The sequence below is a fragment of the Vanacampus margaritifer genome, chromosome 6, assembly GCF_051991255.1.
Source record: "Vanacampus margaritifer isolate UIUO_Vmar chromosome 6, RoL_Vmar_1.0, whole genome shotgun sequence".
Classification (NCBI taxonomy): domain Eukaryota; kingdom Metazoa; phylum Chordata; class Actinopteri; order Syngnathiformes; family Syngnathidae; genus Vanacampus; species Vanacampus margaritifer.
This window is the reverse complement of record NC_135437.1, coordinates 29,321,117-29,348,131: the sequence shown is the minus strand read 5'-3', so window position 1 is coordinate 29,348,131 and position 27,015 is coordinate 29,321,117. Positions and strand designations below refer to the sequence as shown.

Sequence of the window (27,015 nt, the reverse complement as noted above, 5' to 3'; positions counted from 1 at the left end):
ATTTGTCACCGGAATACAGTACAGTAGTTTATGTGTTTTTTTTTTTTTTTTTTTAAGGGAAACATCACAAAGTGCACTACTCACAAAAAAAGTTCTGAATATTAGGCTGAAATTTCAAGATGGACCTCAAACACGCTTTGACTGGCAACTTAGCTTTTTGAATGTCCAACTGATAAAAGAAAGAAACTGTTGAGTATCCACTTCGCATTCTCCAGCCTCGGCATGAGGCCGTTCACGGAGAAAAGTCAACGCCGAGTCGAGAATGTCAGAGGGACGTGAAGACTGGAGCGCCTCGTTGTTGGCCGTGAATGCTCGCATGTTACGCAGAGCCAAGCAATAGAGTGAGCAATTATTTTTATATTTTTTTAAAGCCTGACTTGACAGACAACGAGCGGGTGGTTTTGCGCTAATGTGGCTGCTGTAGAGTGCCTCATTGTCGTCTGTAAATGCATGCATGTCGCAGAGAGACTGGTAGAATAGCCTGGGGAACATTTTTTGTCGTTTTAATTTTTTATTTTTAAATGTCATGTGTCGCTGACTTGATAGCCTATCACTTGGACAGGGGCTTCGGGCTAGCATGTCCACTATAGAGCGCCTCGTTGTTGGCCGTGAATGCTCGCATGTTACGCAGAGCCAAGCAATAGAGTGAGCAATTATTTTTATTTTTTTTTAAAGCCTGACTTGACAGACAACGAGCGGGTGGTTTTTGCGCTAATGTGGCTGCTGTAGAGTGCCTCATCGTCTTCTGTAAATGCATGCATGTCGCAGAGAGACTGGTAGAATAGCCTGGGGAACATTTTTTTGTCGTTTAAATTTTTTATTTTTAAATGTCATGTGTCGCTGACTTGATAGCCTATCACTTGGACAGGGGCTTCGGGCTAGCATGTCCACTATAGAGCGCCTCGTTGTTGGCCGTGAATGCTCGCATGTTACGCAGAGCCAACATGCCAGAAAAGTGAGGTTTTGGGGGGGGGGCAAATGGATAATTTCGTGCTAATGTGGCCTCTTTCGAGTGCCTCGTCGTACCATGGAAATGAAATGACTCTTTGGGGTAAATTCCAGGTTTTCGGTCAATATATTTATATAAGGAAGTATCATCCATTTTTTCCAAGTCATAGCAGAGGTATTTGATTGACAGCTGACAATTGGGTGGGGTGTTTTTGTTTTCTATGTCTCTTCCTAAAAAAAAAAAAAACTCTTGCTATAACATCCAAATACACAAATAATTTAAAAAAATAAACTGCTGGACAAGGTCAATTTAATTTCACCTCAAGGTTCGAGTGCACGTTGGGTCCATCTTGACATTTCTCCCCCAATGTCGAATATCACAAACTTTTTGCGATTAGTGTTCAACACCAACGACGAGCAATTTACATAAAGGAAGCAAAACCCTCCCATTGGCACATGAGAATAACAATCAGTACACAGTGTTGGTTGGGGGATGTGTGTGTGTGTGTGTGTGTGTGTGTGTGTGGGGGGGGGGGGTCGCGGGTTGGTTTGGGTCACTTCAAGCAACATCCCTGAGAACTCCCGTTTGTCCTCTCGCGGTCGAGGACGACCTCAAAGTCACCGTTCACGTTCGGAAAGAAATCTCGATACATTCGTGCGAGTGAAGGTCAACGGAACCGATACGAAGGGCGCAGGTGCGAATGACGACGTCACCATGATTCAGCACAACGCAAAAGCTTTCCCGTTTGGCTCCAGGCAACAATATTTACACAAGGCAGACATCGGAGCATCTGATTGGACGACGCCGACAGCAGCTTGGATACAAAGAAAAACAATTTCTCTTTCGCGCGGCGGCGCTTCCTGCGCTTCCTCAACAGCCTGAATTTGCCTTCAGGAGCAACACTGAGTGGAGTCCGTCTTTCTCTTCCTCAGCGGGGGAGGCCGAGCTCCTTAAATTCCTCCCGAAAATTTTGCACAGGAGGCGGCGAGATGTGCGAGATGGGCGACCACTCGGAATCACGAGGCCCCGGGGGGGGGCAGACTTCACCCCCCCCCAGTCTTAAAGCTCTGTGGTCTCCCAACTCACCTCCCGCGGAACCTGGCGTCATTTAGTCCCCGTGTGGATGACCGTGACGGTGGAGGGGCGTGGCATGATGGGCTCGGCCAGCAGCGGCGCTTCCTCGCGCGGGGGGGACGACGCCAGCGAGTCCTGATTGGACGCTTTGACGGAGGGGGGCAGGGGGGCCATGTGAGGACCTGAGGAGAAGGAGATTACAAAGCTGCAAAAAGTTGTAAACTTTCAATGGGATTTACACAATCCAAGTAACTCATTGATTGGCGGCCATTTTGAAAGTAGACATTTTGCAGCATTTTGACTGATCAGATTTTTTTTAAAACTATTTTTCAATTCCTTACAAGCTATAAAAACATGTTTTGAAACACTGCTGTGCATAATAATTTGGAACAGTGCATTTTTTTTTTAAATCAGCAGAAGAAACAAGGGGGGTGGGTCAGAAAAAATAAAGGTTTCTGACAAAAAAAAATAAAAATAAACAAGAAATTACTATTTTTCATTTATTTTACAAGCTATAAATGTTTCTTTTGAAAACACTGTTGTGCATAATAATTTGGAACAGCGCATTTTTTAAATCAGCAGAAGAAACAAGGGGTGCGGGTCAGAAAAGTTTCGCCCCCAATCTTTAAGTAATCAGCAGAAGAAACAAGAGGTGATTTAAAAAAAAAAAAAAGGTTTCTGTCAAAAAATTAAAAAAACAAAAATCAAGAAATTACTATTTTTCAGTTATTTTATAAGCTATAAAAAAATTAAACACTGCTGTGCATAATAATTTGGAACAGTGCATTTTTTTAAATCAGCAGAAGAAACAAGGGGGGGTGGGTCAGAAAAAATAAAGGTTTCTGACAAAAAAAAAAAATAAACAAGAAATTACTATTTTTCATTTATTTTACAAGCTATAAATGTTTCTTTTGAAACACTGTTGTGCATAATAATTTGGAACAGCGCATTTTTTAAATCAGCAGAAGAAACAAGAGGTGATTAAAAAAAAAAAAAAAAAAAAAAAGGTTTCTGTCAAAAAATTTAAAAAACAAAAATCAAGAAATTACTATTTTTCAGTTATTTTATAAGCTATAAAAAAATTAAACACTGCTGTGCATAATAATTTGGAACAGTGCATTTTTTTAAATCAGCAGAAGAAACAAGGGGGGTGGGTCAGAAAAAATAAAGGTTTCTGACAAAAAAAATAAAAATAAACAAGAAATTACTATTTTTCATTTATTTTACAAGCTATAAATGTTTCTTTTGAAACACTGTTGTGCATAATAATTTGGAACAGCGCATTTTTTAAATCAGCAGAAGAAACAAGGGGTGCGGATCAGAAAAGTTTTGCCCCCAATCTTTAAGTAATCAGCAGAAGAAACGAGGTGATTTAAAAAAAAAAAAAAAAGGGTTCTGTCAAAAAATTAAAAAAACAAAAATCAAGAAATTACTATTTTTCAGTTATTTTATAAGCTATAAAAAAATTAAACACTGCTGTGCATAATGATTTGGAACAGCGCATTTTTTAAATCAGCAGAAGAAACAAGGGGTCAGAAAAGAAAAAAAGTAGAAAATGATGCTGACAAAAAACATGAATTGCATCATAATTTGGAAGACGGCGTCGAGCTAGCAAGTAAATGAGCAAACTGAAAGTCGTAGCACACCGAGACGCGCACACTCACACTCGTGGATGCCGAGCGGGGCGCAGTCCACCGATTGGCTCTTGGCCGGCGCTCTGCCGGCAGGGTTGGGGGCGGCGCCGCCGGCGTGGACGCTGCTGCCGAAGCTGGTGCCCAACTGCAAGCGCCGCATGTGGCGGATCACCGCCGTGGCGTTGAAGGCTTGCTGGGAAGCCACACGGGAGAGAGGCACTTTTACACAAGGTTCGGGAACAACTGACGGAGGGAACTTTGGGATTAAAGGGTGGAATGTCTTCAAAAATAACAGACAAGAGTTGCCTCAATTCTGCTTCTGCGAATCATATCACCTCATACAAGAATGGGTTGCAAAAAAAAAACAACAAAAAAAAACTCTTGGTTTCGTGTACTTACCCGCCATTTGCTTTTAGCAAAGTTTTTGCGCATCTGCCGACTGACGGACTCGTGAATGTTCTTGCAGAGGGCCGTGCCTCCCGCGATCCTGAGAGAGAGAGAGAGAGAGAGAAAGAGTGGGAGGGAGGGAGCGAGAGAGAGACAGAGGATGAGAAGGAGGGTGAGAGGGAGAGAGAGGAGGAGGGAGAAAGAGAGAGAGCGTGAGAGAGACAGAGAGAGAGAAAGAGTGGGCGGGAGGGAGAGAGAGAGAGACAGAGAGCGTGAGAGTGAGAGAGAGCGCAAGAGAGAGAGTGGAAGAGAGAGAGAGAGATAGTGGGAGAGCAAGTGAGCGAGAAAAGGAAAACCCACCCCAATTATACAAATCAACCAATCAGAAGACGGAAAATGTTGATGTCACTGAAGCTGTGTGAAGACGAACGTGAAATCCGATTGGTTAAAGCAACAGTCCACTGCTAACAGAGCTAGTGACTGTGAAGGCCTAGGGCGGATTTCATTGACACGGCAACACAGAAGCTGAAATCTGATTGGACAAAGATAAGGCTAGCTGAATAAATGCAGCCAAGAGAAATGCTATTACATTGGCAATAAATGAATGCCATTTAGTGTAGGAGCATCGCTAATAAGTTAGCTCGTTAGCTCGATAGGAATATCCATCCCATTACTAGTTTGTCTTTTACTAAACAAGTTCTGTGAGCTTTCTCCACTTGAAAATGACCTCATCGTATGTGTGAGGAACACCTGCCACCACAAGACGACCATTTGTGTGAGAGGAAGCAGAAAGAAAGTCCGCCACACGCGTTGACACGCACGCCGAGCCGCTCTCGTTGGCTGCGGCCTCAGACAACCTAACAGCTGATTAAGCCGTCCGCATTCTTCAAGGATGACATCTCCCGCCGCTAATTGGCGGTCATTTATTCGGCGGGATGACCTCCGCCAGGGAAGCTCACAGAGGTGGCCTCGCAGCTGGCTGCCATGGCGACGGCCGACGGGGGGGTGGGCGAGCGCTCCGCTCTCACAAAAGCCATCTGCGTCACGCCGCCGTTTAATCACACGGCGCTATGCGGATGTGTGTGCGGCTGCGTGATGTGGCCTTCTCACCAGGGGTGCTCCAGTGCCTGGTCACATGTGAAGCGCTTCTCAGGATCTTTCTCCATCAGAGAGCTGATGAAGTCTTTGGCTGTGGACATGGATGGAAAACAAAAACAACAAGATGCCACTAGATGGTGCCAAAGCAACATTTTTATTTCAGACATGGCTTCGGCTGGAGTACTCAAACAAGATTTTCAGCAAATAAGGGGGGGGGGGGAGAGAAAAAGCATACATTACAGATACACAGAAGACACATTAGCTTTATCAGCTTGGTTAGCTTAGCAATGACCTAATTAGCCTATTTGCTACGTTTTCATCAATCGGTAGGCTCACCAATAAGTGGACAGTAGCGTATGTACTAGTGTTAATTTTATCCGCCATTTTTAAATTTAGTCTCAGTTTTAGTCCAATTTCAGTCACGCTTCTTAGTTCTTATCACACTTGGTCAACCCGATCCTGTTTTTATTTAGTCGACTATGAAAACATTTTACTTGTCTAGTTTTAGTCAACAAAAACTGCCAACGTTTCTTTCTGGTTTTAGTCAGAACAATCATTTTAACCCCGTAGATTTTTTTGTCAGCAGATTATGTCGAACAATTCGGATCTAAAACTATTTCACATACAATTTTCTCTCATCTTTTTGATGAAAAACAACTTCACACACAATTACAGTGGCTACTATGGCTCCATGCTACAAGCTAGTAAGTTAGCCAGCATTAGTTAGCGGTCGTGTTAACATTATTGTTGGAACGTTATAGCCGTGGACTCATGTTAAATTTGAACTATAATTTACTTTTTCTTTTAATACAAAACCATAAAAAAATGGTCTCATTTTTGTTCATGAACTAAAATCTCCATAGATTTTAGTCCAGTTCCTATTAAATGAAGCATGTTTTTGTCTCGTCTTTATTAGTCGACGAAAATGCAAACTGATTTAGTCCCAGTTATTGGTTATTAATGAGGGTTTTAGTCAGAGGTGGCAAATCCAGGTCCAGAAAGTAAAAACCCTGCCACAGTTTGGCTTTAGCCCCAGGTGCTAGCTAGCTCTCTAGCTAGCTCACATGGTGCTTGTTTACCTGCTAGGGAGCTAGCTAGCTGATGCTAGCTAACGGCAAACTGTGGCAGCGTTTTTACTTTCTGGACTTGGATTTGCCACCTCTGGTTGAAGTCTAGTCTTAGTCCAGTGAAAAATGTGCGTTGACGAAATTACCTTTGTTGATGAAATTAACACTAATATGCACCACAAGCAGGTGTACAAATAAAAGCCATATTTTTTTTCCCTGCGAAAATCGGCGGAGCGATTTCTCACCGGAATCCGAGATGTCGTTCCAGTACGGCGCGTCAAACTCATAGTCGGCCTTGAGGATCTGCTCGAAGAGCTTGGAGTCGTTTTCGTCGTAGAAAGGCGGGTAACCGCAAAGCCTGGGAAAGAATCGACATGGACCGCCCCCGCGACGGTCCGTGCCAGAGAGGTCACCCGGATGACGCTAAAAAGGATTTTCTGCCTTCTAATCGCATTCGCTTGCACTTACATTTTTTTTTCAGACTGCACGCAAAAAGGAGGCAGATTATACAGACTACATTGATATGAAGAGGAAAAAAAGCGGAACAAAACGAGCTGCTATAATCTGGAAAAGAAATGCAAATCCTGGGATGAAGCGCGCCGTGTTACACTCAGTGATGGAAAGTCAGCAAAACAAATATATACAAATATTTGTACTTCAACATGCGAGTACTTGTACTACCACTTGCATGTTTTGATTCTGAAAGCGTTTCCAGTGTTGGTAACCATCTTCTGATGGATTACCTTCAATTCAATCTGGGATTTTCTTTTGCCTAATCAGCTGCTTTGGCTAATTGGCTTGGCCGTTTCCTGTGACACCTTTTTCAAAAAGCCGCATCGGTGTCAGTTGAGGTGCCGTCCATTCCAGCCGAGTACTTACAGAATATAAGCGATGACCCCGATAGACCAGCAGTCCACCGCTTTACTGTACGGCTTCTGCGCCAACACTTCAGGTGCTGCAACAAAACAAACAAGAACTAAGAACAGAAATAGCCACAGTGCAGCGAACCCCCAACTCTATTGCAGATTGTCAAGTGCAGGGATGTGATTTGACCAAAGTGAAATTATCTGAAAATTTAGCCGGGGGTCTGGGGGCTAGGTCCAGGGCAGTGCCCTGGTGGGGGGACAAGGGGGGCGAAGCCCCCCGGAGCTCATGGGTTTTCCGTGTTTTTAAGTACTTTCAATGCACTCACATGACAAAGAAATAGACAAAACAACGGCATCAATTTTCAATGTATATTGAACTATCCCATATAAAATGGCAGTTTTAGTCAACTCAAAATCAGTCACATTCAAAAACATTGGGCTGTCTTTGCTTTTAAAAACTATCACTGAGAATATCATCATATCTAACTAATGTGATTACTAAGTTAACACATAAATAATGTTGAGGGGTTCAAATTTCATGAACAAATAATTGTATCATGACCAAATGAAAAGTAACTCATATTAGAGCATACCACAAATGTCTTTGTTATAGCAGAAGATGTTATCTGTTGGAGTCATGTGCATACACAATCAACTACTAAAATAAATAAATAAAATAAAATAAATAAAAATATCGGATTTTTTTTTTTGGGGGGGAGATAAAAAAAAGCGGAATTCCGCGAATTAGCGGAAAAATCACATCCCTGCAAGTGATTTTTTATTTTTGGGCAGGATTCATAAAGTGGAAATAAACGTTTAAAAACATTTTCCACCATTAACTCATTGACCCCCCAGCCCATTTCACTGAAGCAACCCCCTTCGCTCCCGACTGTTTTACTGGATTTTGACAGATTTTGAAAGGCCCTCAGAACATTGTGTTCTACTGCTATAAAAACATGGAACCAACAAAAAATATATATATTATAGTCTCTTCTTTCATCAGGAAAAAAAAGTATATTTGTATCTGTTTCCTTTTTGCAGCAATTACCATTAATTAGAATATAGCTAAGTTTCATTAATATTTACATTCCTGGTGAAAACACTGTCAAAAAGCACTTGCTGCAACACGGCCCTGGCTGTGACAGATTAGTTGCATTTACATTCATTTCAATGGAAACCATTACCTTGGTTTGCAAACATTTGGATTGACAGTCTCACAGTGGAGTAAATTCCAAACTGAGGGTTTAAAACGGCAACAAACGGGGGCGGGGCTCACAGGCTGTTCACGTGCCGGCGACAGATGGTTAAGATTAACCTGCCGCTGCCGGCAGATTGGATTAGGCGGCACCGCAGCGTCAGCTTGTACGCAATTCACTTTCATGTCAGCAAAAAACCCGACTGGGCTTTCCCCGCTCAGAGCTCGCTCACCCACGTATCCCGGAGTTCCACAAGCGGTGGCCATCACGTCGCCGGTGCCCTCCATCTTGGACAGGCCAAAGTCGCTGATCATGATCTTGGACTCGTCGTGCGGGCTGAAGTAGAGGAGGTTCTCTGGCTGAGAAATGGGATGGGGAGGAGTCAATTGTGCAATAGGCGGCAAATCCGACTGGCGAGTCGCCCCGCCGGAGGCACCTTGAGGTCCCTGTGCACGATGCCCATCGAGTGGAGGTAGTTGACGGCATCCAGAACCTGTCGGATGAGCCGACTGGCGTCCATCTCGGTGTAGAAGCCCTTCTCCACGATGCGGTCGAACAGTTCGCCGCCGGACACCCTGCGACACATTTGCACCCAATTTCATTGATTTCACTCAAAATTCATCCTCAGCTACGGAGTTACTTTGATGACTTTTGACAAATATATGATTGGGCATTTTCACACACCACAAAATAAGCATACACTTGAAAAGTTCTTTTTCATTGTTGTCCCACAAAAATGGCCGAATATGTTAAAAATTGGTTTGTGTGATCGTGCAAGTGTGGAATTGGGACTTAAAGTTTTAAAGTGGACGGGAAAAGACCACATTTTATTGTTCAGTATATCGTAATCATAAAATTAAAAATGGCCTGTATCAAAAGGTCACGAAGAGAAGTTGAAATTATTTATTTCATATAGGATTTATTTTATTTCTTTTGTTTATTAACTCTTTGACTGCCAAAAACGTTAAATAACGTTTAGTAAAATCCTATGGAGGACTGCCAAAGACGTTAAAATACGTTTTTTCAAAACAGAGGTGAAATTAACCATTTTTTATTGTTGATTACTGAAAAACGGAATAAGGTAGAAACAAACTTTTTTTTCTGATGAAAGATGAGAGTCCAATCTTTCATTTGGTAGTATGTGTGTTTCCATAGTCCAAACACATCATTTTCTGTGGACCTTGAAAGATCAGTCAAAAATGCTTAAATCGGCTGGCACCCACGGCATCCCTTTTCTGAAAACGTCTGGCAGTCAAAGAGTTAAAAAGAGTAAAAAAATAAAAAAAATCTTGAATGTTACAACATATACTTTTAATTTGAAAAGTTGGACAATTTGTCACCCCATTTTTTTTTTCATCAAAAACTGAAAATACATTTGGAGCTACAAGTTATTTTATATTAAGCAATACATTGAATCAATTACAAAAAATGTTCTCACACTCAAAGTGTTCAAAATATGGGCAAAGACCACATTTTATTGGTCAGTGCATGTCATAATAATACAATTAAAAATGGCCTGTATCAAAAGGTCATAAAGAGAAGTTACAATTATTTATTTTATATATTATTTTTTTTATTTACTAAAAAATGTAAGAAGAATTTTTTTGGGGGGGAATGTCACAACATATACTTTTAATTTGAAAAGTTTGACAATTTGTCACATTTATTTTTTTTTTTTAAATCAAAAATTTAAAATACATTTGGAGCTACAAATTATTATATATTAAGCAATACATTTAATCAATTAAAAAAATATATTGACCTCACACTAAAAGTAAGAACTTTTTTGCTTTGGTAATGGTTGTGAATTATGAGCAGTTCCAAACAGCAATCAGTGTTAGCGGAGAACTTTTGAGCGTCTGCAAAAAAGGAAAAAAAAGGAGAAGCAAAAAAACGCCTATAGAACAGCTGAATTGGATTTTGAGGTTAATCAGAGGTACACAATGAATAATAAATGACCACAGTTTCACGGAACAAATATAAGAATGCGGTTGTAGTTTTCTGACCGAGTTTCCAAAATGAAAACATTCCAATCCAGACAGAATGACGGTTGCAAAATGGAGTGTGGGGAGGAGGAGGAGGGCTGGGCGGGGGTTGTTACTCACAGCTGCATGATGAGGTACAGGTGGTTGGAGCTCTCATAAATGTCCTCCAGAGCCACAATATTCTCATGCTTTATCCTGCGGAACAGACGATGAGACGCAATTACCTCCTTGCTTTTTGTTCCTAGCGTGGCCTGCTCATCGCTCGCGAATCGTTAGTGAGAAAGAAAAAGAAAGAAGCTTTTATGAATGAGGGGGAGGAGGACGGAAAGGTAATCAATGAGTCGCCAAGCAGCAATTCCTGACCAACAATGAGGACATTCAGGTGGCGGCCCGGAAAGGGCTTCCTCCTCCTCCTTCGTCCACTCGGCGACGCAAAAATCAGGCCTCGCTTTAACGGAAGGCGACGTCAGACCAGCGAGAGACACGAACGTTTGGGAAGAATAATAAAAAGGAGGAAAAGCCGCAGGATGGCAACCGTAACCAGGCAACTAGACTCAACACTCGCAGAGTAGCGACTGATAAGTGAGCTCCTCTTGGGGCTGGCGTTTTACCCACGGTGCTCTGGACACGATCACCTGCCGTCCGAGTCGCGTGTGCGCGCGTGCGTGGGTGTTGCATGAACACACACCATCCCAAAGATTAGCGTGGGGGTGTCACGACACTTTTACATAAGATGCGCTTTGTGAAAGAAAAAAAAAAAAAAGAAGAATCAAATAAAAAGGCAGTTTCTTTGTATGTTTGTGTTTGTTGCTGCTCCGTATGTCATTTGAAAGTTTACAATGGCCCTAACATCGATGCTCATTTCCATACGACCGTCTATTATATGTTAGCCGTAAGCTAGTGGACTTTAGATCAAATTATGTAGCTTGTCTCCGATAATTTCACACGATGAAATCTGCTTATTAATAGCGGTGGGAATCTTTGACTGTCTCATGATTCGATTCAGAACAATTTTTAATTCAGAATGATTGGATTGACCATGATTTTTGCTTCAATTTATAGACGCGCAAAGAATCATCATTTACTCCGGCCTGACTCGCTAATGCTAATTAGCGCGCTACTCGCGCCACTTTTATCACTCAAAAGAACGGATATTCATATAAAACGCTTGAGGAATGTGCACAGACAAGCGTGTTAACATTAATCATCGGCATGTGCGCTTCCTATGCTGCAAAAAAACAACTTTTATTGGCATAACTTGATTGTGACTTTTTCCTTCTATGTTTCTAATGTGGCTACAACTTAACAGTATATCAGAACACGCGGAACCACACACCCCCTAGTGGCCAAGTGGTGTACAACATGAACAGCGTTCCCAATAAAAGGCACACACAAACAAGGGCATGATTTTAATTTAAATAAAATCGACTTATTTATTGTATTGCCTTCATTGAGTCAATAAATCAACAAACTATTTCAAACAAAATCCTCAACCATCAAAGTTGAGATGCAGTGTCCAAATACTTAAAAAGTGTTATGGGTGCGCGACCTACTTCCTCAGCACGGCAATTTCGTTCTCCAGGCTCATCTCCTTCCCTTTGAGAGCTTTCTTCGGGATGCACTTGATGGCGACCATCTTCCCCGCCGTCTTCTCGCGGGCCATCACCACCTCGGAGAACGCGCCTCTGCAAGCGGAACGAAAAGAAAGAAATCATCTTCAAAAGTAAAAAAAAAAAAAAAAAAAAAAAAAAGACAAATTTGCCTGAATAAACAAAAACATAAAGAAAAAAAATAAATTAATAATAATAATTATATATATAAAAAAGACAAATTAGCCTGATTCACAAGCACTCATTTCATTTGATAATCTTCTCTCTTTTGGTAAATTTGCTGCTCGTATTGTCAAATGACAAAAGAATTGATCGTTCTCTTAACCTTCCTGTTATGTTGTGGGTCAAAATCAAGAACAACAACTATGAACGTCGGCACCCACAGACAGTAAGGAATGCATATTTGCAATGAAAACTGTTACTAATGAGCTGTAACAATTTTCTCAGGACGCTTCTAGAACACCGAGCAGACCTCGGGAGGGTCAAACTGACCCAGTTTAAGGGTGCAAAAGTACCACTATTTGTGTTTTTTGAATTAAACTTCTCAACAGACAATGATTTACTTTGACATATTTTCAGTTCAAATATTAAATGTTTATCGGAATGCTTTTGGAACATTAAACATATCCGGGTCAAAATGACCCATTTTAAAGTTGAAGAATTATATCTGAATATTTTTTGGGCGATGACATTTCTCATCAATTAAATTGGTCTACTATGACGTATTTTAAATTAAAATTGTTACTTTTGCTTTTGGAACATTAACCATATCCGGGTCAAAATGACCCATTTAGTGAAATAACTACAATTGGTCGTGTGTCATTAAGAAAGCTGTTGAAAATGGTTGCGTTGAAATATTTGTTATGAAACTGGCGAATCGGGATGTGTTTTATCATTTAACATAGCACGGGTCAAATCGGCCCGGGTACAGTATTGTCGTTCCTGAGAAACCCACCGAACAGGAGGGTTCAATAACTGGTGATATGGGCAAGGCTCAAGAATGATGGCACTCATATCCGAATAAATTGAGTTATGGACATTGCCGCGGAACAGATTGCTCGCAAGTCAAGGCGCGACTGCATTCACACCCGACTCCAGCCAAAGTACACAAATAGCATATTGTGAATATTTACAGAGAACGCAGAAGGTCTCAGATGAGGTCCGCCGGTCTGCTGTGTTGGCTTAAGGCAGGACAAACACTTTTAAAAAGCTTGCTTTAAAAAAAAAAAAAAAAAAAAAAGAGAGAGAGAGGAAACATTTGTGTGCGTGTCGTCCCTTTCAAACATCTTCCTTGCAAACCAAATAGAGTTCTGAATGAAGGCAATATTTGCTCAAGCAATTGCAGTGCGTTGCTATGATACCACATTCAAGGCCCTTTTCCATACGTTTTGCTGAGCGGGCTTTTTTTTTGCCGCTTCTGGCTTCTAACCCCGCCCCCGCCTTTGAAGACTGACTGATGGCTCGCTGGCGGGCGGGCGGGCGGGTCGTTTTCCTCCAGTCGCACATCCGCTCTCAGGTCGTGACAGAGCAAACGGCTTGGCCAAAAAGACATTTCAGCGCCATCAAAAGCTGGCCCCGCAGCCGAGAGATTTGCCACCAAGTTTCTCGCAGCTGCTTGCCGACCGCTTGATGGATTCTCCATGAAACGGAAACGGAATGTTCCATTCGTTGGACCAGAACGCAAACGATGGAGGGAATTGTGAACAGTCAGCCAAAGCAAATGGCAGGAAAAGCCTACTAGAACAGCAGAGTTCCATTGCAGCTTCATCGGAGGCACTCAATGAGGATAGGTGTGTGCTGACTCTTAACATCAGCTCGATCGTGATTGGCTGATTCTGAACGCAGCCACATTCCCAGTTGGGTAACTGGAACTAAGTAACTAAATCAAAGTAACCATAAAAATGCCTACTAGAACAAATGGTGGCCAGCGTGTGAGTTTGAATTAAATGCTGTTGCTAACAAATCTTTTTGAAATCGATCATCGTATCAATTATTCCATCCATGATTGCTGGTTGCAGGTCGTTTGTCAGCAACAAACGTTGGTTCCGGATACCACAAACATGGCTTTAAAATGATTATTTTTTAATTCATGTCGACCAATTTTGCTGGAATGTGATTGGTTTGTTCAGAAGACAAACCCTAACCTCAGTTATAAAAGGGTGTGTAGACTTGTGCAATGACATCGAGTTTGTTTTTACTTGCCGTCTCAAAAAGATGAGTATTTATTTTCGGATGAGTTGTACAGGTTCTCAAAAATAGGGAGGGAAAGAGACTTTTTTTTTTTGGGGGGGGGCATATTAGAATAAAGTGTAATTGTACATCCACTACAGTAGGTGGCAGTGGCGCTCTCACTGTCAGCTACTCTACAGTGGTGTACTTGCAACAATGTCAGACAAATGAGACTATTTATAGTCACGGCAGTCAGTTTTCTTCTTCAATGGGGGGGGGGGAGGGGGGGCATAATAAAGAAAAATTGAAAAGCACAAAGTTATAAGACAAATTAATGGTGGTGAAAGTTTGGAAATGTTTCATCTGGCTCATTTTTTTGCTGAGTGAATCTAATGAAGTTGAACAGCGAAACCCTGCAATAAATCCTCCTTTTATTGGAGTGACATTTAATTGAGTGCTTTTGAGATACTTGGAAGCTTCTTTTTAAAGTTGCGCGTCGTGCCGGCGGTTGCACACAGCGGACGACGCAGTTCCGCTCAAAATGTCCACGCCGGAAAGTGACGGGAGATTCGGGAAACGTCGCCTCCTCGCCAATCACTTCGCCGACTTATTAGTCACTGGCGATGTCGTTCAAAGGAGCGCGCGTGGAAAACATCACCGGCGTGACATCACCGGCATGGAAAAGTCCCAAAGTGAGTGGGCGGGGCTTGTTTTGTCAAACGCCGACATGATGAGAGGCTCCACGGTGTTGTCCGCGAAACGGGTTCCTCCCAACTGGACCAGCTAAATCCCGGCGTGGACGGGCAAACCCACGCTAATCCCACTCGGACATACTTACTCGTTCACTCTCACGTTTGACACTTGGTCTCTGTAAAAAGGTCAAAGGTCGGGATAGATCCATTATCGGTCTAGATATTAATACTAACTTGGAGTAGTTTACATTTATATTTTCACATTGTTGTTTTTAAAATGACTCATTTAATAAATCGTTTGGTCCAAAAGGAACTTGCATGTTTATCATGTTATTTATTTGTCTTAATATTTTTAAATGCTTAAACATTTTCTTGTTTTGTACCCAAAACTTGTTTATTACCAAATGGATTGTGATTCATATTTTCTTCATAATCAAGCATTCCTACAGGAAACTATTTATTAAAAAAATTCCATTAATTTAGTAAAAGATGCTGGGAACTCCCTCTAACTTCTGTTTTTGTTTGAAAATTAAGATAAGTGAAAATGTTACTTTTCAGATATTAAAATTTGGGGGATTTTTTTTTTTTTTTATTTACTGTAGAAAACAATAAGGAGTACTGTACTCGTTTAAAATTTGTTTGAAACTTTTTAAGACATACTAATGGCCCTGGGATGTCCCTGAACTTTTTTGTATTTTAAAGACTAAAACACTAATATTTTGCCAATCTTAAAAGTTGTTCAATAAATATGCTCACAATGAGGAAGAGCTTTTCTTTATTTTTTTTTCTAATTTTTGTATTAAAGCAACTGAGGGGTTGAGTATCTCGCTCAAGGATACTTGGACGTGAGATGGAACTCACAACCTCTGGGTTGCACTCCGACCACTGAGCCACGGCGCCCCCTAAGGTGACGAGCGGCGCTGTAATGTCTCATTCACAAGATGATGGAGTGTTGTTACGCGGCAGCGCCGCAGTACGTGAGCGGCCTGCCGATGCCGATCCACCAGCCTTCCCCTCCCCCCCCCCCGTCCGTTCCATTCAAAAAAGAAAAAAAAATATCCCATCACAAGTGCTCAGACTTCCACATCCACAGGGGACTCATTTGGGAGCTTCAAATGCTTTTCAACCGTGATTATTTCATAAAGGGGCTCACTTGCAACGTACACACACACACACACACACACACACACACACACACACACACACACACACACACACACACACACACACACACACACACACACACACACACACACACACACACACACACACACACACACACACACACACACACACACACACACACACACACACACACACACACACACACACACACACACACAAATGGCAAATCCAGGTCCAGAAAGTCAAAACCCTGCCACAGTTTGGCTTTAGCCCCAGTGCTATCTAGCTAGCTCCCTAGCTAGCTAGCACCAGGGGCTAAAACCAAACTCCCTGCCACAGTTTGGCTTTATGCTAGCTAGCTAGCTCCCATGATGCTTGTTTACCTGCAAGGGAGCTAGTCCAGAAAGTCCAGAAAGTAAAAACGCTGCGACAGTTTGCCGTTAGCTAGCATCAGCTAGCTAGCTCCCTAGCAGGTAAACAAGCACCATGGGAGCTAGCTAGAGAGCTAGCTAGCTAGCACCAGTGGCTAAAGCCAAACCGTGGCAGGGTTGAAACTTTCTGGACCCGGATTTGCCACCTCTGACAGATACACAAGCACCACTGAGACACTCGCTCATTCACTCACAGCACAGGCGGCACAGAGCGTCATCCAAGAGCGAGCAAGTTGAAATCGGAGCGGCTGTTGTTATGCGGGCCAAGTGAGTCAGCATGCAAAGGCGACGGCACCGTTTGGGTCACAAACATTGCGGCAGCAGTACCAGCATTTGTTTTTTGGCACCCAGAGATGCGCTTTTAGCAGCTGGCACGGCCTATTCAGACATACGAGTGTGCTATGGATGCGCACTCACAAAGTGCTTGTGATGATATTATTATGGAAGTGGTAAGTTTAAGAGAGAGAGAGAGAAAAGGAGCAAATAAGGTTCTGTAATGCCCTCGCTTGTGGGCAAGGAGAGCCACAGTCCCTGACGTACAGTACATTCAGCCTTTTGTAGAACAGGACAGTCAAATACCAAATGAGAGCTGCTGTAGGCCACTACTCACACCTAGATGCTCAAAAACAAGCTAACAGACTCCAGCTCCTGATGTCAGTCACTAAGCCACGCCCCTTAAAGGCACACCCACACACAATTACTACAGTATGTGATTCAGAGGTGGCAAATCCAGGTCTAGAATGTAAAAACCCTGCCACCGTTTAGCTTTAGCCCCTGATGCTAGCGAGCTAGCAGGTAAATGAGCACCATGGGAGCTAGCTAGCTAGCTAACTAGCTAGCACTTGGGGCTAAAGCCAAACTGTGGCAGGGTTTTTACTTTCTGTACCTGGATTTGCCACTTCTGATGTAATTACACTTAGCAAAAGTGGTTACATCAAAACCAGCAAAGGCCGGATTATTTTTAGTAGTTGCCGCTGATGGACGGTCCTGAACGATTATTCTGTGGTTGCGCTGATAATCGTAAATATTAAACCTGTTTAATATTTACAATTGCAAATCCTCATACGCGAGTTGTTAATGAGTTTCCCGCCATACATCATTCATATGATTGATTTAAAGTATCTTAAGCAGCGTACACACCGATAATCGGACCTGTGGCCAATTAGTCGGATGTTTTTAAAAGATCATTCTAAAAAACTATTAGGGATAGACCGATAATCGGTGCTGATATTGGGCTTTTTGACGAATATCGGCCTTTTTTTAAGTGTCGATAAAAGGTCAATCTAAAACCATTTTAATCATAGGGAACTATTTATTTAAATTTTCAGTTAACTCTATAAGAGACCTTGGGAACCTTCAGAACTATTTGTTTTTGACATTAAAACAAAGAAATGGGAAATTTAAGATTTCAGGTATTTTTAAATTTTGGGAAAAAAATAGTTACCGTCGAAAACTATAGAGCGATGATGGTATTGACTTGTTTCAGTTTCCATTTAACTTTTTAAGCTCGCTCAACACTTTGTTAGAAATTTAAAAGGGTGTCACATTAAAAAAAATCTTTTAAATTTTATTTGAAAACTTGTTCAATAAACATGCTTACAACAAAGTCAAGATTGGCATTAGTACAGGCATTTGAAAAAAAAAATTGACGGCAATCTTTTTTTCTCAGTTTTTACTGAAAATCAGTATCGGCTCCAAATATCAGTTATCGGCCTGCTTGACTTCTAATAATCGTCATCGGCCCTGAAAAAAAACATATCGGTCCCTAGAAATGATCTGAGCGGTAAGAACACGCGTGATGTTTTGTTTCCTCTTTGCTGGATTTCGCACATTTGAAAAATCATTTCAGATGTTCCCCGTGTTTCGTCCCTTGAGTTTAAGATTTGAGATCATTGCGAGGTCACAGTTTGCTTTTGTTGTCAACCAGGAAGCGAGGCGGAAGCGAGAGCCGCGTTTCCCGCCGACTTCCTGTGGCCTCGGGCGTTTCGCCGCCGCAAGTGCATGCGGCATGTGCTGAATCGAAAGGTTGCATCTCGCATCTTGACAGCTGCCGTGCGACGGCGCGTGACGGCGCGTGACAACCTGCCATCCGAAAGAAGAGCAACCTGGTGCTCGCTGCGCTTCCGTCTTTGTCTTGCTATTGTTGTACATCAAGTCAGACATGTTGAATTGTTGTATACCAGCAGCGCCTCTTCAAGGCCCCACCACAATAAATGCAATTCCAGCAACCGTCAATACGATACAAAACAGACATTCAGCCTTTTGTAGAACAGGACAGTCAAATACCAAATGAGAACTGCTGTAGGCCACTACTCACACCTAGATGCTCAAAAACAAGCTAACAGACTCCAGCTCCTGATGTCAGTCACTAAGCCACGCCCCTTAAAGGCACACCCACACACAATTACTACAGTATGTGATTCAGAGGTGGCAAATCCAGGTCCAGAATGTAAAAACCCTGCCACCGTTTGGCTTTAGCCCCTGATGCTAGCGAGCTAGCAGGTAAATGAGCACCATGGGAGCTAGCTAGCTAGCTAACTAGCTAGCACTTGGGGCTAAAGCCAAACTGTGGCAGGGTTTTTACTTTCTGTACCTGGATTTGCCACTTCTGATGTAATTACACTTAACAAAAGTGGTTCTATCAAAACCAGCAAATACCGTCAATACGATACAAAACAGAAAATAACGGCGCAAAACTCTCAGTTGTTGACCGTATAAAGTTTTCAGGTTGAAAACGAGCGTGTGAGTTTGTGTGTCAAAGTGTGTGCGCGCGTGTGATATTTTAACTTTAAGTGCCGTCATGAGGCCGATATCGAAAGAATGCAGTTGAGAAGGAAGCTGCGGTGCAAAAATAAAATCTTTACACCCCCACCCCCCCCCCCAATCTAAAAATAGATCAAAGATGACCAGGTGCGTGTTTAATTCCAATCTGTCAGCAGGAGCATCAAAATGGTTTATTTTTAAAAAACAAAGACAAACGACGTGGCGTTCTTTTCCCGAGCGCCGATACGCTCCTCTCCGGGAACTTGACTGAGGATGAGGATGACCCTCTCAAAAGACCCCCCGAGCCATTGCTGATGGCGTCGTCTTTGGAAGAAGCTCACCAAAAGCGGTTACGGTATTTTTCACCTTCCAGCGGAAAGAAAACTTGTCAAAATGGCGGCTGATGTACGGATTAGCCGTTTTTCAATTCGAAGGTAAGGAAATAAGTGACTTTTTTTTTTTTTCCATAACCAACGCAGATACCCACCGACTGCTTTTTTTTTTTTTTTTTTCTGGAGAGCTCAGTATTGTTCATTCGGCAATTTTACCGATTTGACGTCATCGTCATTGCTCTCCTTTTTTTCCATATATATATTTTTTTGCATTACCCACCGACTGCTGATGTCGTCTGCGTGGACACATTTCCAGCGACGGGAGTCGAGACCTACTGACCGACAACGCAGGACTTCCCGAGGCCACTTTCCAGAGAACAAATGTTTTGGACCAAAATCTGCTCGCCTCCCGGGAAACCTTTGCCGTTCAACCCGAGCCCACGGAAGGAGATTCCCGCCCGGACGCTTCCCTTCGGCCGGGCCCGACACGACAGCGCAACTCAGCTCTTAAACTCTTTGACTGCCAAAAACGTTAAATAACGTTTAGTAAAATCCTATGGAGGAGTGCCAAAGACGTTAAAAGACGTTTGTTTCAAAACAGAGGTGAAACTAACCATTTTCTATTGTTGATTACTGAAAAACGGAATAAGGTAGAAACAAACTTTTTTTTCTGATGAAAGATGAGAGTCCAATCTTTTTTTGGTAGTATGTGTGTTTCCATAGTCCAAACACATAATTTTCTATGGACCTTGAAAGATCAGTCAAAATGCTTAAAATCGGCTGGCACCCACGGCATTCCTTTTCTGAAAACGTCTGGCAGTCAAAGAGTTAATTCAAGGTTGATTTTTTTTGGCGAATGATTTGAACACGCGTGACAAAGCGCGGAGGATGCGGGTGTCGGGATGTGGTAGGCGGCGCCGCGCTGCGTAACCAAGGCCTCCCGTCATCCTTGTTGCCTAGCCGCCACTTGCGCAACATCCGCCGGGCGACAACGACAACACGCGAGGAGCGACGCGCTTTACGTAAGACGCGCCTTGGGAGCTTTTTTCAGCTTGTGAAAGGAAACAATTCAAGATGGCTGCAGGTTAGAACAAAAACAAAAATGGGTCAAAGTGGAAGTACTGATTCAAATCCTTTGCTTAAAAATAAACAAAACAAAAAAGTGTTAACTCACAAATGCATTTATTTTTAATGGCATGAAAGACAACCGACAAGTTTGTGCTGCTGACTTGTGGAGATTTTCAACTTTTTCAGATTTCCTGATTTTTCCGTCTTTTTTTTTTTTTTTTTTTTTAAATAGCAACAAGTCACCGTTGTTGACTTGTTGTTTTTTTTTATCATTCAAATGCTTCTCTATGACTGCTTAAACTTACAAGACGTTTATTTCCACTTTAACGGTGACCGAGTACAAAAGTAAAAAGTAAAAATGTTTTTGTCAATTATAGACAAGAACTGTTTTGATGAATTTTGCACTTCAGGAAAATGACAAAATATTTTCTCCTTTATTACCTTAGAAATGAAGTTCCATTTGGTGATTTTTGTACTTCCTGAAATAATTGATTGACGGCAAGTCGGAAACTAAATCGAATTGTGTTCTTAATGAGAAGAAGAAAAACAAACGCTCGCTCACGTGACCTCGACTTTTAAGCTATCAAACCTTTTGTTCCCGTAGCTTTGCTCATGGGTTTATTTTGACAGGTGCGTTCATTGAGAAAAGATTTGACAATGCTGACTTGCGCAGTTAAACAAAGCAACGTCAAATAACGAGACAGAGTACAATTTCTGGCGAAATTGCACGGCAAGCTGAATTCTAACATTTGAAAGCTTGTAAAGTCAATTGAGAGACGAAATCGGACATTTTGATAACCTGCTGACTTTAGCAAGTGTGCCACTGAGCGGTCTCAGTCGCTTGCTAATGAGAAAAAAGTGGGCGTGGAAAGTCGTACTTATATTTAACATGAAATTCGGCGAAACGTGGAATCAGACGATGGCGGGCGTGAGTTTTTGAAGCAAGTATTAAGTGGGAGTTGTTTCACGGCAAAAAAAACAAACAAAAAGGTGTGGAGACTAAAAATCCCAACAACATATGTGAGAATGCATCAGCTTTCACACAATCAAATATATGACGCTAGTGTTGTGAAGTGGCTAACAAAAAAAAGCTACATTAGCTCATGAGCGAATCGTTTTCGCGCCGAGGCCCAACGAAGGTTTTATTTTCCCTCCATTCGTGATTGACGTTGCTGCGCCTTCTTCCGATCGGCTTTTCTGAACGAAGGGCTTCTATGAACATTTGGAACGCGTCGATGGAGTTGCGGGCGCGGGACAAACGAGCGCGGCCGTCAAGGCACACCAACTGCCGCCACTTGGCCGGCCCCCCCCCTCGTGGTCAGCTGACTCCATGTGCCGAGTCAGCGGCTCGAGGGTCCCGATTTAGCCCCCCCGAGGCGGGACGTGCCGGTAGAAGGGAGCGACTTTGTTCCCCCACATCTCATTAGCGCTCGCTGGCTAAACCGGAGGCGGCATTCGGCCCGCTCCGGTGCGGCGCGAGTGTAAAGAGTTATTGTTAAGTTATTGTGCAAAATGTTGCGCCGGCGTGCGGATAATTAATTTCAGCGACTGCGGATGACGGGAGTCCACAACGAATCACGTTGAAAGGCTGCCGAGCTGCTGCAGTCTTGCGCAAAGAAATCAAAGTGGCTGGCTTGATGATTCTGCCTGGCGTAAATGTATCAATACGCAGGCACCAAGTATTGATCCTTTGGTAAATTGCGATGAGGCCTGCGACATTTATGACGTGCTTCGATTCATGCTTCGGCTGACGGGATTCCCTCCATATACGTATGGCGGTTCATTATTCAAATCATGACTCGGCGATATTGCACATTTTTTGACTGACTGTTTTTTGGGGGAAAGTTTACAACATACAGGCAAGTCCAAATTTATTGTTGTGCGTCTTCGGTCTACTAAATTGTAGTGCTGTCACTATCATATACTTTTAGAATCGATTCATCTATCGATTATTCAATCGATTAATTGGACTCATTTTAATTTTTCATTAAAGCGTATTACAAATGCATTTTTTTCCCTGATTGTTGTTTATCAACCAGTGATTGGTGTTAATTTCATACTTCGTATTCGTATAGTGATTTAAAAAAAAAAAAGGGGGGGGGGTTGGATTGATGTTGAACAGAGTTACTGGTTGGGTCATTGTTTTCCAAAGTAAAAACTGATATTTGCAAATGTCTTATTTTAATTTAACACAGAAGATATTCAGTCTTCTTTCATGAAGGACTCGGGCTGCTCGATTATGAAGAAAATATTATATAAATCGCGGTTATTTTGGTAATAATTGAAATCACGATTAGGACGACCATTTATTATTTGGTACAAAACTAGAAAATGTTTAAACTAAAAAAAATGCAAAGAATTTAAACTAATAAAAAATTCTTTGAAACACTATAATTATGTAAGTGCTTTTTTTAAATGAATAAAGTTTAATTTAATTATTTCAAATATTTAAAAAGGTGCAAATGTATAAATTTAAACAACTCAAAAATGAGTATTAATTCATTAATTAGTAATTGTGGAGCGTAATTGAAATTGTAATTGAATTTCGATTAATTGCTCAGCCCTGTGAAGGACTACAGAAATCAGTGAACAATTACTGCTGATATGCTGAAATCTGAGGATTTGGACAACTTGAAATTTAAGAAATGGCTCCAAACAATTAATCGATGACTAAAATAGTTGTCGATTAAGTTGATCATCAAATAATGAATCCATAATCAAATCAGCATTACTAAATTGTGCCACAGGATACAGAACACCACTGAGCCTGACAGGAAGTCATGCAGCGGAATTCATCACTGCCCGGGAGTGGACGAGGTTGCAAAGGTGCGAGGGAACATCCCTGACGCGCTAACGAGGCGACCCGATGACGAAACGGCGGCTGAAATTGAAGGCCGAGATGCTCGCAAGTGACCACAACCCCACCTGGTGTCGTAACAAATCCTCAGGCAAAGCTGCGTCAGCCGCCAGGTCGGGCCGACGACTTGCACAAGGCGCTCTTCGTTACAACAGGCGGCGACCCGTGACCTCGTCGGCGCCGTTTAAAGGCCCCAAGATCACGGGGGGCATCCGGTGGGATTTGGCCGCCGACACACGGAGATGGTTCCGGATTCTCTCAATCTTTGGATGATGATGCAACATTGTAGGAATGAGCGATTCTCTACCCATCTTGGCTTCTGAGAGACACGGCCACTCCGAGAAGCTCTTTTCATTCTCTAATCAAGTTGCCAATCGTCTTTTCCAGCCTCTTATTGCTACCTGTCCCAACTTTTTAGAGATTTGTTAGCACCATGAAATTTACAAACAACATATTTTTCCCTTCAAATCATACCATTTCTCGGTTAAAACTTTTGACCTCTTATCTAAATTCTTTTCTTAACAAAATATTGAAATGTGTAACTTCCACATCATTGCATTCTGTTTTTATTCACAATTTGTATCGTGTCCCAACTTTTTGGGAATTGGCTTTGTAATAATCCCGACGGAAATCCGGCATCTTACACACACGTAAACACCAGAGCGCACTTTGTGCCTTGCAAAATCCGTCGAAATCCAGTCAAACGGCCGGGAGGGAGCGAAGGGGGATGCTTCAGTCAAAATGGCTGCCAGTGAATGAGTTAAGAAATCAGCAGAAGAACATAGGTTGCTTTCAACAAAAACTCCTCTTTCTGGCCAAAAAACAACAACAACAACAACAAAAAGTGGAGATAAGTTTTTGGTGAAACACAAAATGTCAAGCAGAACTGTGGACTGTCTGCCACTAATATTTCTTGCTTTTTTGTCACCTCAAACTATAAAACTGGTCACCAGACAATCATAGGCCACCTAATCAACAAGGCAAACATTGGACAGACAATTTGGAGTCTTCAACAAAGCTAACGTGCATGTTTTTGGAATGTGGATGTTCCCAGAAACGACTTACAAAAAAGGTCCAATCAGAAATTCAAACCCAGAACCTCAAAAATACGAGGCAGAGGAGCAAACCGCTGACCCACCGCGCTGCCACTGATATTGCCCAACAAAGTCAACATTTTAAATATACTCCAGTGACGGCGTCTTCACAAAGTGATATCGCCAACTAGTGGCCAGGCAAAGCTAATGATAGCATCTTCGCCCCGAGGGTTGTTCATATCGATTTAACTGCGAAGGCTTTCAGACACGAGCTCAAAACTAAGTTTGGCCATAAACTGCATTACCCACAAAAGTACAACTCACGCATCCATCGATGCACTGAATGGACGCCACATGAGGCAAACTACAAAAAACAGCGCTCCAGCTTGTGGGCGATGAAAGGCGTATTTGTTCTGACTGGCCACCGATTGGACAATAAATCGAGATGATTCACTGGTGTTATTCACCGGTGAATGGATTGGGGGGGTGGGGGGGGGCTGTGTTCACACATAGCGAAGGCCTTGGGGAAATCCCACGGGCCTCCAGGTGAAAGCTCAGCGATCTGCAGGAGCACCTTTCGCAGGGAAAACGTGTCCGTTTGGTTGTGGCGCACACCACAGATGAGATGATTGACAGATTGAACTAAATAACGTCATGGTTTACCGCAAAAACGTGGCACTTTTTTTTTTTTTTTTACCACACGACCAGAGGTTTTTGTTTGGCAGCTGCTGGAATGACGAAAAGTAATGCTGGTGATTTTTATTTTTTTTTTATCAGCTGAAGAAATTCTTTACTCTCCAACAAAATTCAAAATGTGACTTTTGCAACGAGCATGCTGGTACTCAAATTCTTAGCCAAATACATTGGATTATTAATAGAAATGTAATCCTTTTATTTTTGCTTCTCACGACCATATAAACATAACAATCCAAGAAAGACAAGTAATGTGCCATACGGTGTTGTGTGTTTGCAAGTTCACGGCGTACGTTCAGGATTCTGCCCTCCCTGAGCATGCTTCAAGATATCTCATGACATCACATGACACCCCAGTTGGCGTGTACCTTTAAACTAAAGACACAACAAAAATAATTACACACGCTGTATATTTATTTATTGAGCGTGTTTTGGAAACATTACCAGCGCTAATTAATGCTAGCATTCAATGGGAAATCCTATTGACGGGCTAACAGAAAATCAACGTTGAGTTCTATGAGTGATATTCCTTCAAATAAATAATATTCACATAAAATGCTGTACAAACACATACAGACAACTAATATAGTATTGGGGATTTTTTTTTTTATTGCACTTTACTCAACTAAATAGTCCAAAAGCTATTTAAAAATCCTTATACTTAAGTGGGGAATTACTTAAAACATAAACAAAACAAAACTATACAGTACTACTACTACTACTACTACTAATAATAATAATAATAATAAATCTATTAGCTATCTTTACCTTCTTAAAACAAAAATATAAACTACAACTTTAAAAAAAATAAACGTCATGAATACTCATGACACGGACGGATTTTATTTTACTTCAGGTGAACGTCGCAAAATGGACGCACGGTCACGTGGCCGGTCAATTTCCGCTGATGTTCAACAGCTGTCAATCAAAGACGTGGATTTAGTGCATGCGTGTGCGTTAGAATTCACCAGCACCCAAACTTTCCCGCTTAAACGACAAAATGGACGCGTTCATGCCAACTCACGTTCCCAGGACTTCTTTGAAGTCGAACACACTCTTGATGTCGTCGACGTGCTTCTTCCATGACCCGTTGTCGGACTCGCCGTTCTCTTTCGCCATGTCTCGCCGCGTGGGATGGAAACAAGAAGAAGAAGAAGAAGAAGAAAAAAAGAAAAAGAAGACGGAGGAGGTGCGGTGCGAGCGAAGCTGCGTCTGGAGCGAACCAGACAAAAGTGATGAGTGTTGCCGAGCTTCTTAGTGGACTAATCCGCTGCGTGACGGGGGAAACACGGTGTGTCCCTCCTCCTCCTCCTCCTCCTCCTCTTCCTCCTCCTCCCCCCGTGTCTCCTCCCCAGGCTGGTGGTGGTGTTGCGGTGAGGGAAGCTCGGCGGCGGAGGTGGAAGGACGCTCGGTGCTGCCGCGAGTGACGCCCTGGCTCCGGCCGTGGCGAGGAGGAAGAGGAGAAAGTAGTGGAGGAGGAGGAGGAGGAGGAGGAGGAGGAGGAGGAGGGGTTGCACACCGTGACTATCAGCTTGTGTCGTGAAGTGTTCGCATTGCACCAAATCAGCGGAAAGTCCCCGGTCCGGTCCGGTCCGGTCCAGTCCAGAGGTCTTCCTGGTTTTAAGAGTTCCGGATGGCAGGCGCATCCTTCTTCGTTTTAAAATATATTTTGTTCTATTAATATTGAATCATATTGTATTTATATGTATTATACTAAACATGCACATCTACTTGTTGCTAGGCAGAATTTATTGGGCTCAATCGTGACTGCCCCAAAAGCAAAATTAATTGACACTGCAACAAATGTACACACGTACAGTAGCCCAACAGTACTTAAATTACTTTAAGGTGAAGCAAAAGTATTATTATATTATATTTATCTACCAATAAAACGATATCCAATAGGGATTGTATACTTTTTTTTTATGTCCACTTGTTGCTAGGCAGAATTAATGGGGCACAGTCATTACTGCCCCAAATGGCCA

General features: G+C 42.3%; 1 protein-coding gene across 1 annotated transcript; it reads right to left on the bottom strand.

Moving 5' to 3' along the window:
* Positions 1-27: 27 nt before the first annotated feature.
* On the bottom strand, positions 28-26,551 carry camk1db (calcium/calmodulin-dependent protein kinase 1Db). Its single transcript, XM_077567888.1, has 11 exons — positions 26,055-26,551; positions 11,810-11,941; positions 10,377-10,451; positions 8,708-8,846; positions 8,504-8,630; positions 7,089-7,164; positions 6,455-6,567; positions 5,155-5,233; positions 4,057-4,144; positions 3,688-3,850; positions 28-2,205 (listed from the first exon to the last, which is right to left on the bottom strand). The coding sequence occupies exons 1-11, from the start codon at positions 26,147-26,149 to the stop codon at positions 2,054-2,056; spliced, it is 1,239 nt and encodes a 412-aa protein (XP_077424014.1). The 5' UTR covers positions 26,150-26,551; the 3' UTR covers positions 28-2,053.
* Between the last annotated feature and the right edge of the window lie 464 nt (positions 26,552-27,015).

Coding starts and splice junctions, on each gene's coding strand:
- camk1db (XM_077567888.1), bottom strand. CDS start 26,149: ATGGCGAAAGAGAACGGCGAGTCCGACAACGGGTCATGGAAGAAGCAC. Junction 7,165..8,503: donor TGGAACTCCGGGATACGTGG/GTGAGCGAGCTC, acceptor GTTTTGTTGCAG/CACCTGAAGTGTTGGCGCAG. Junction 5,234..6,454: donor GAACGACATCTCGGATTCCG/GTGAGAAATCGC, acceptor CCATGTCCACAG/CCAAAGACTTCATCAGCTCT.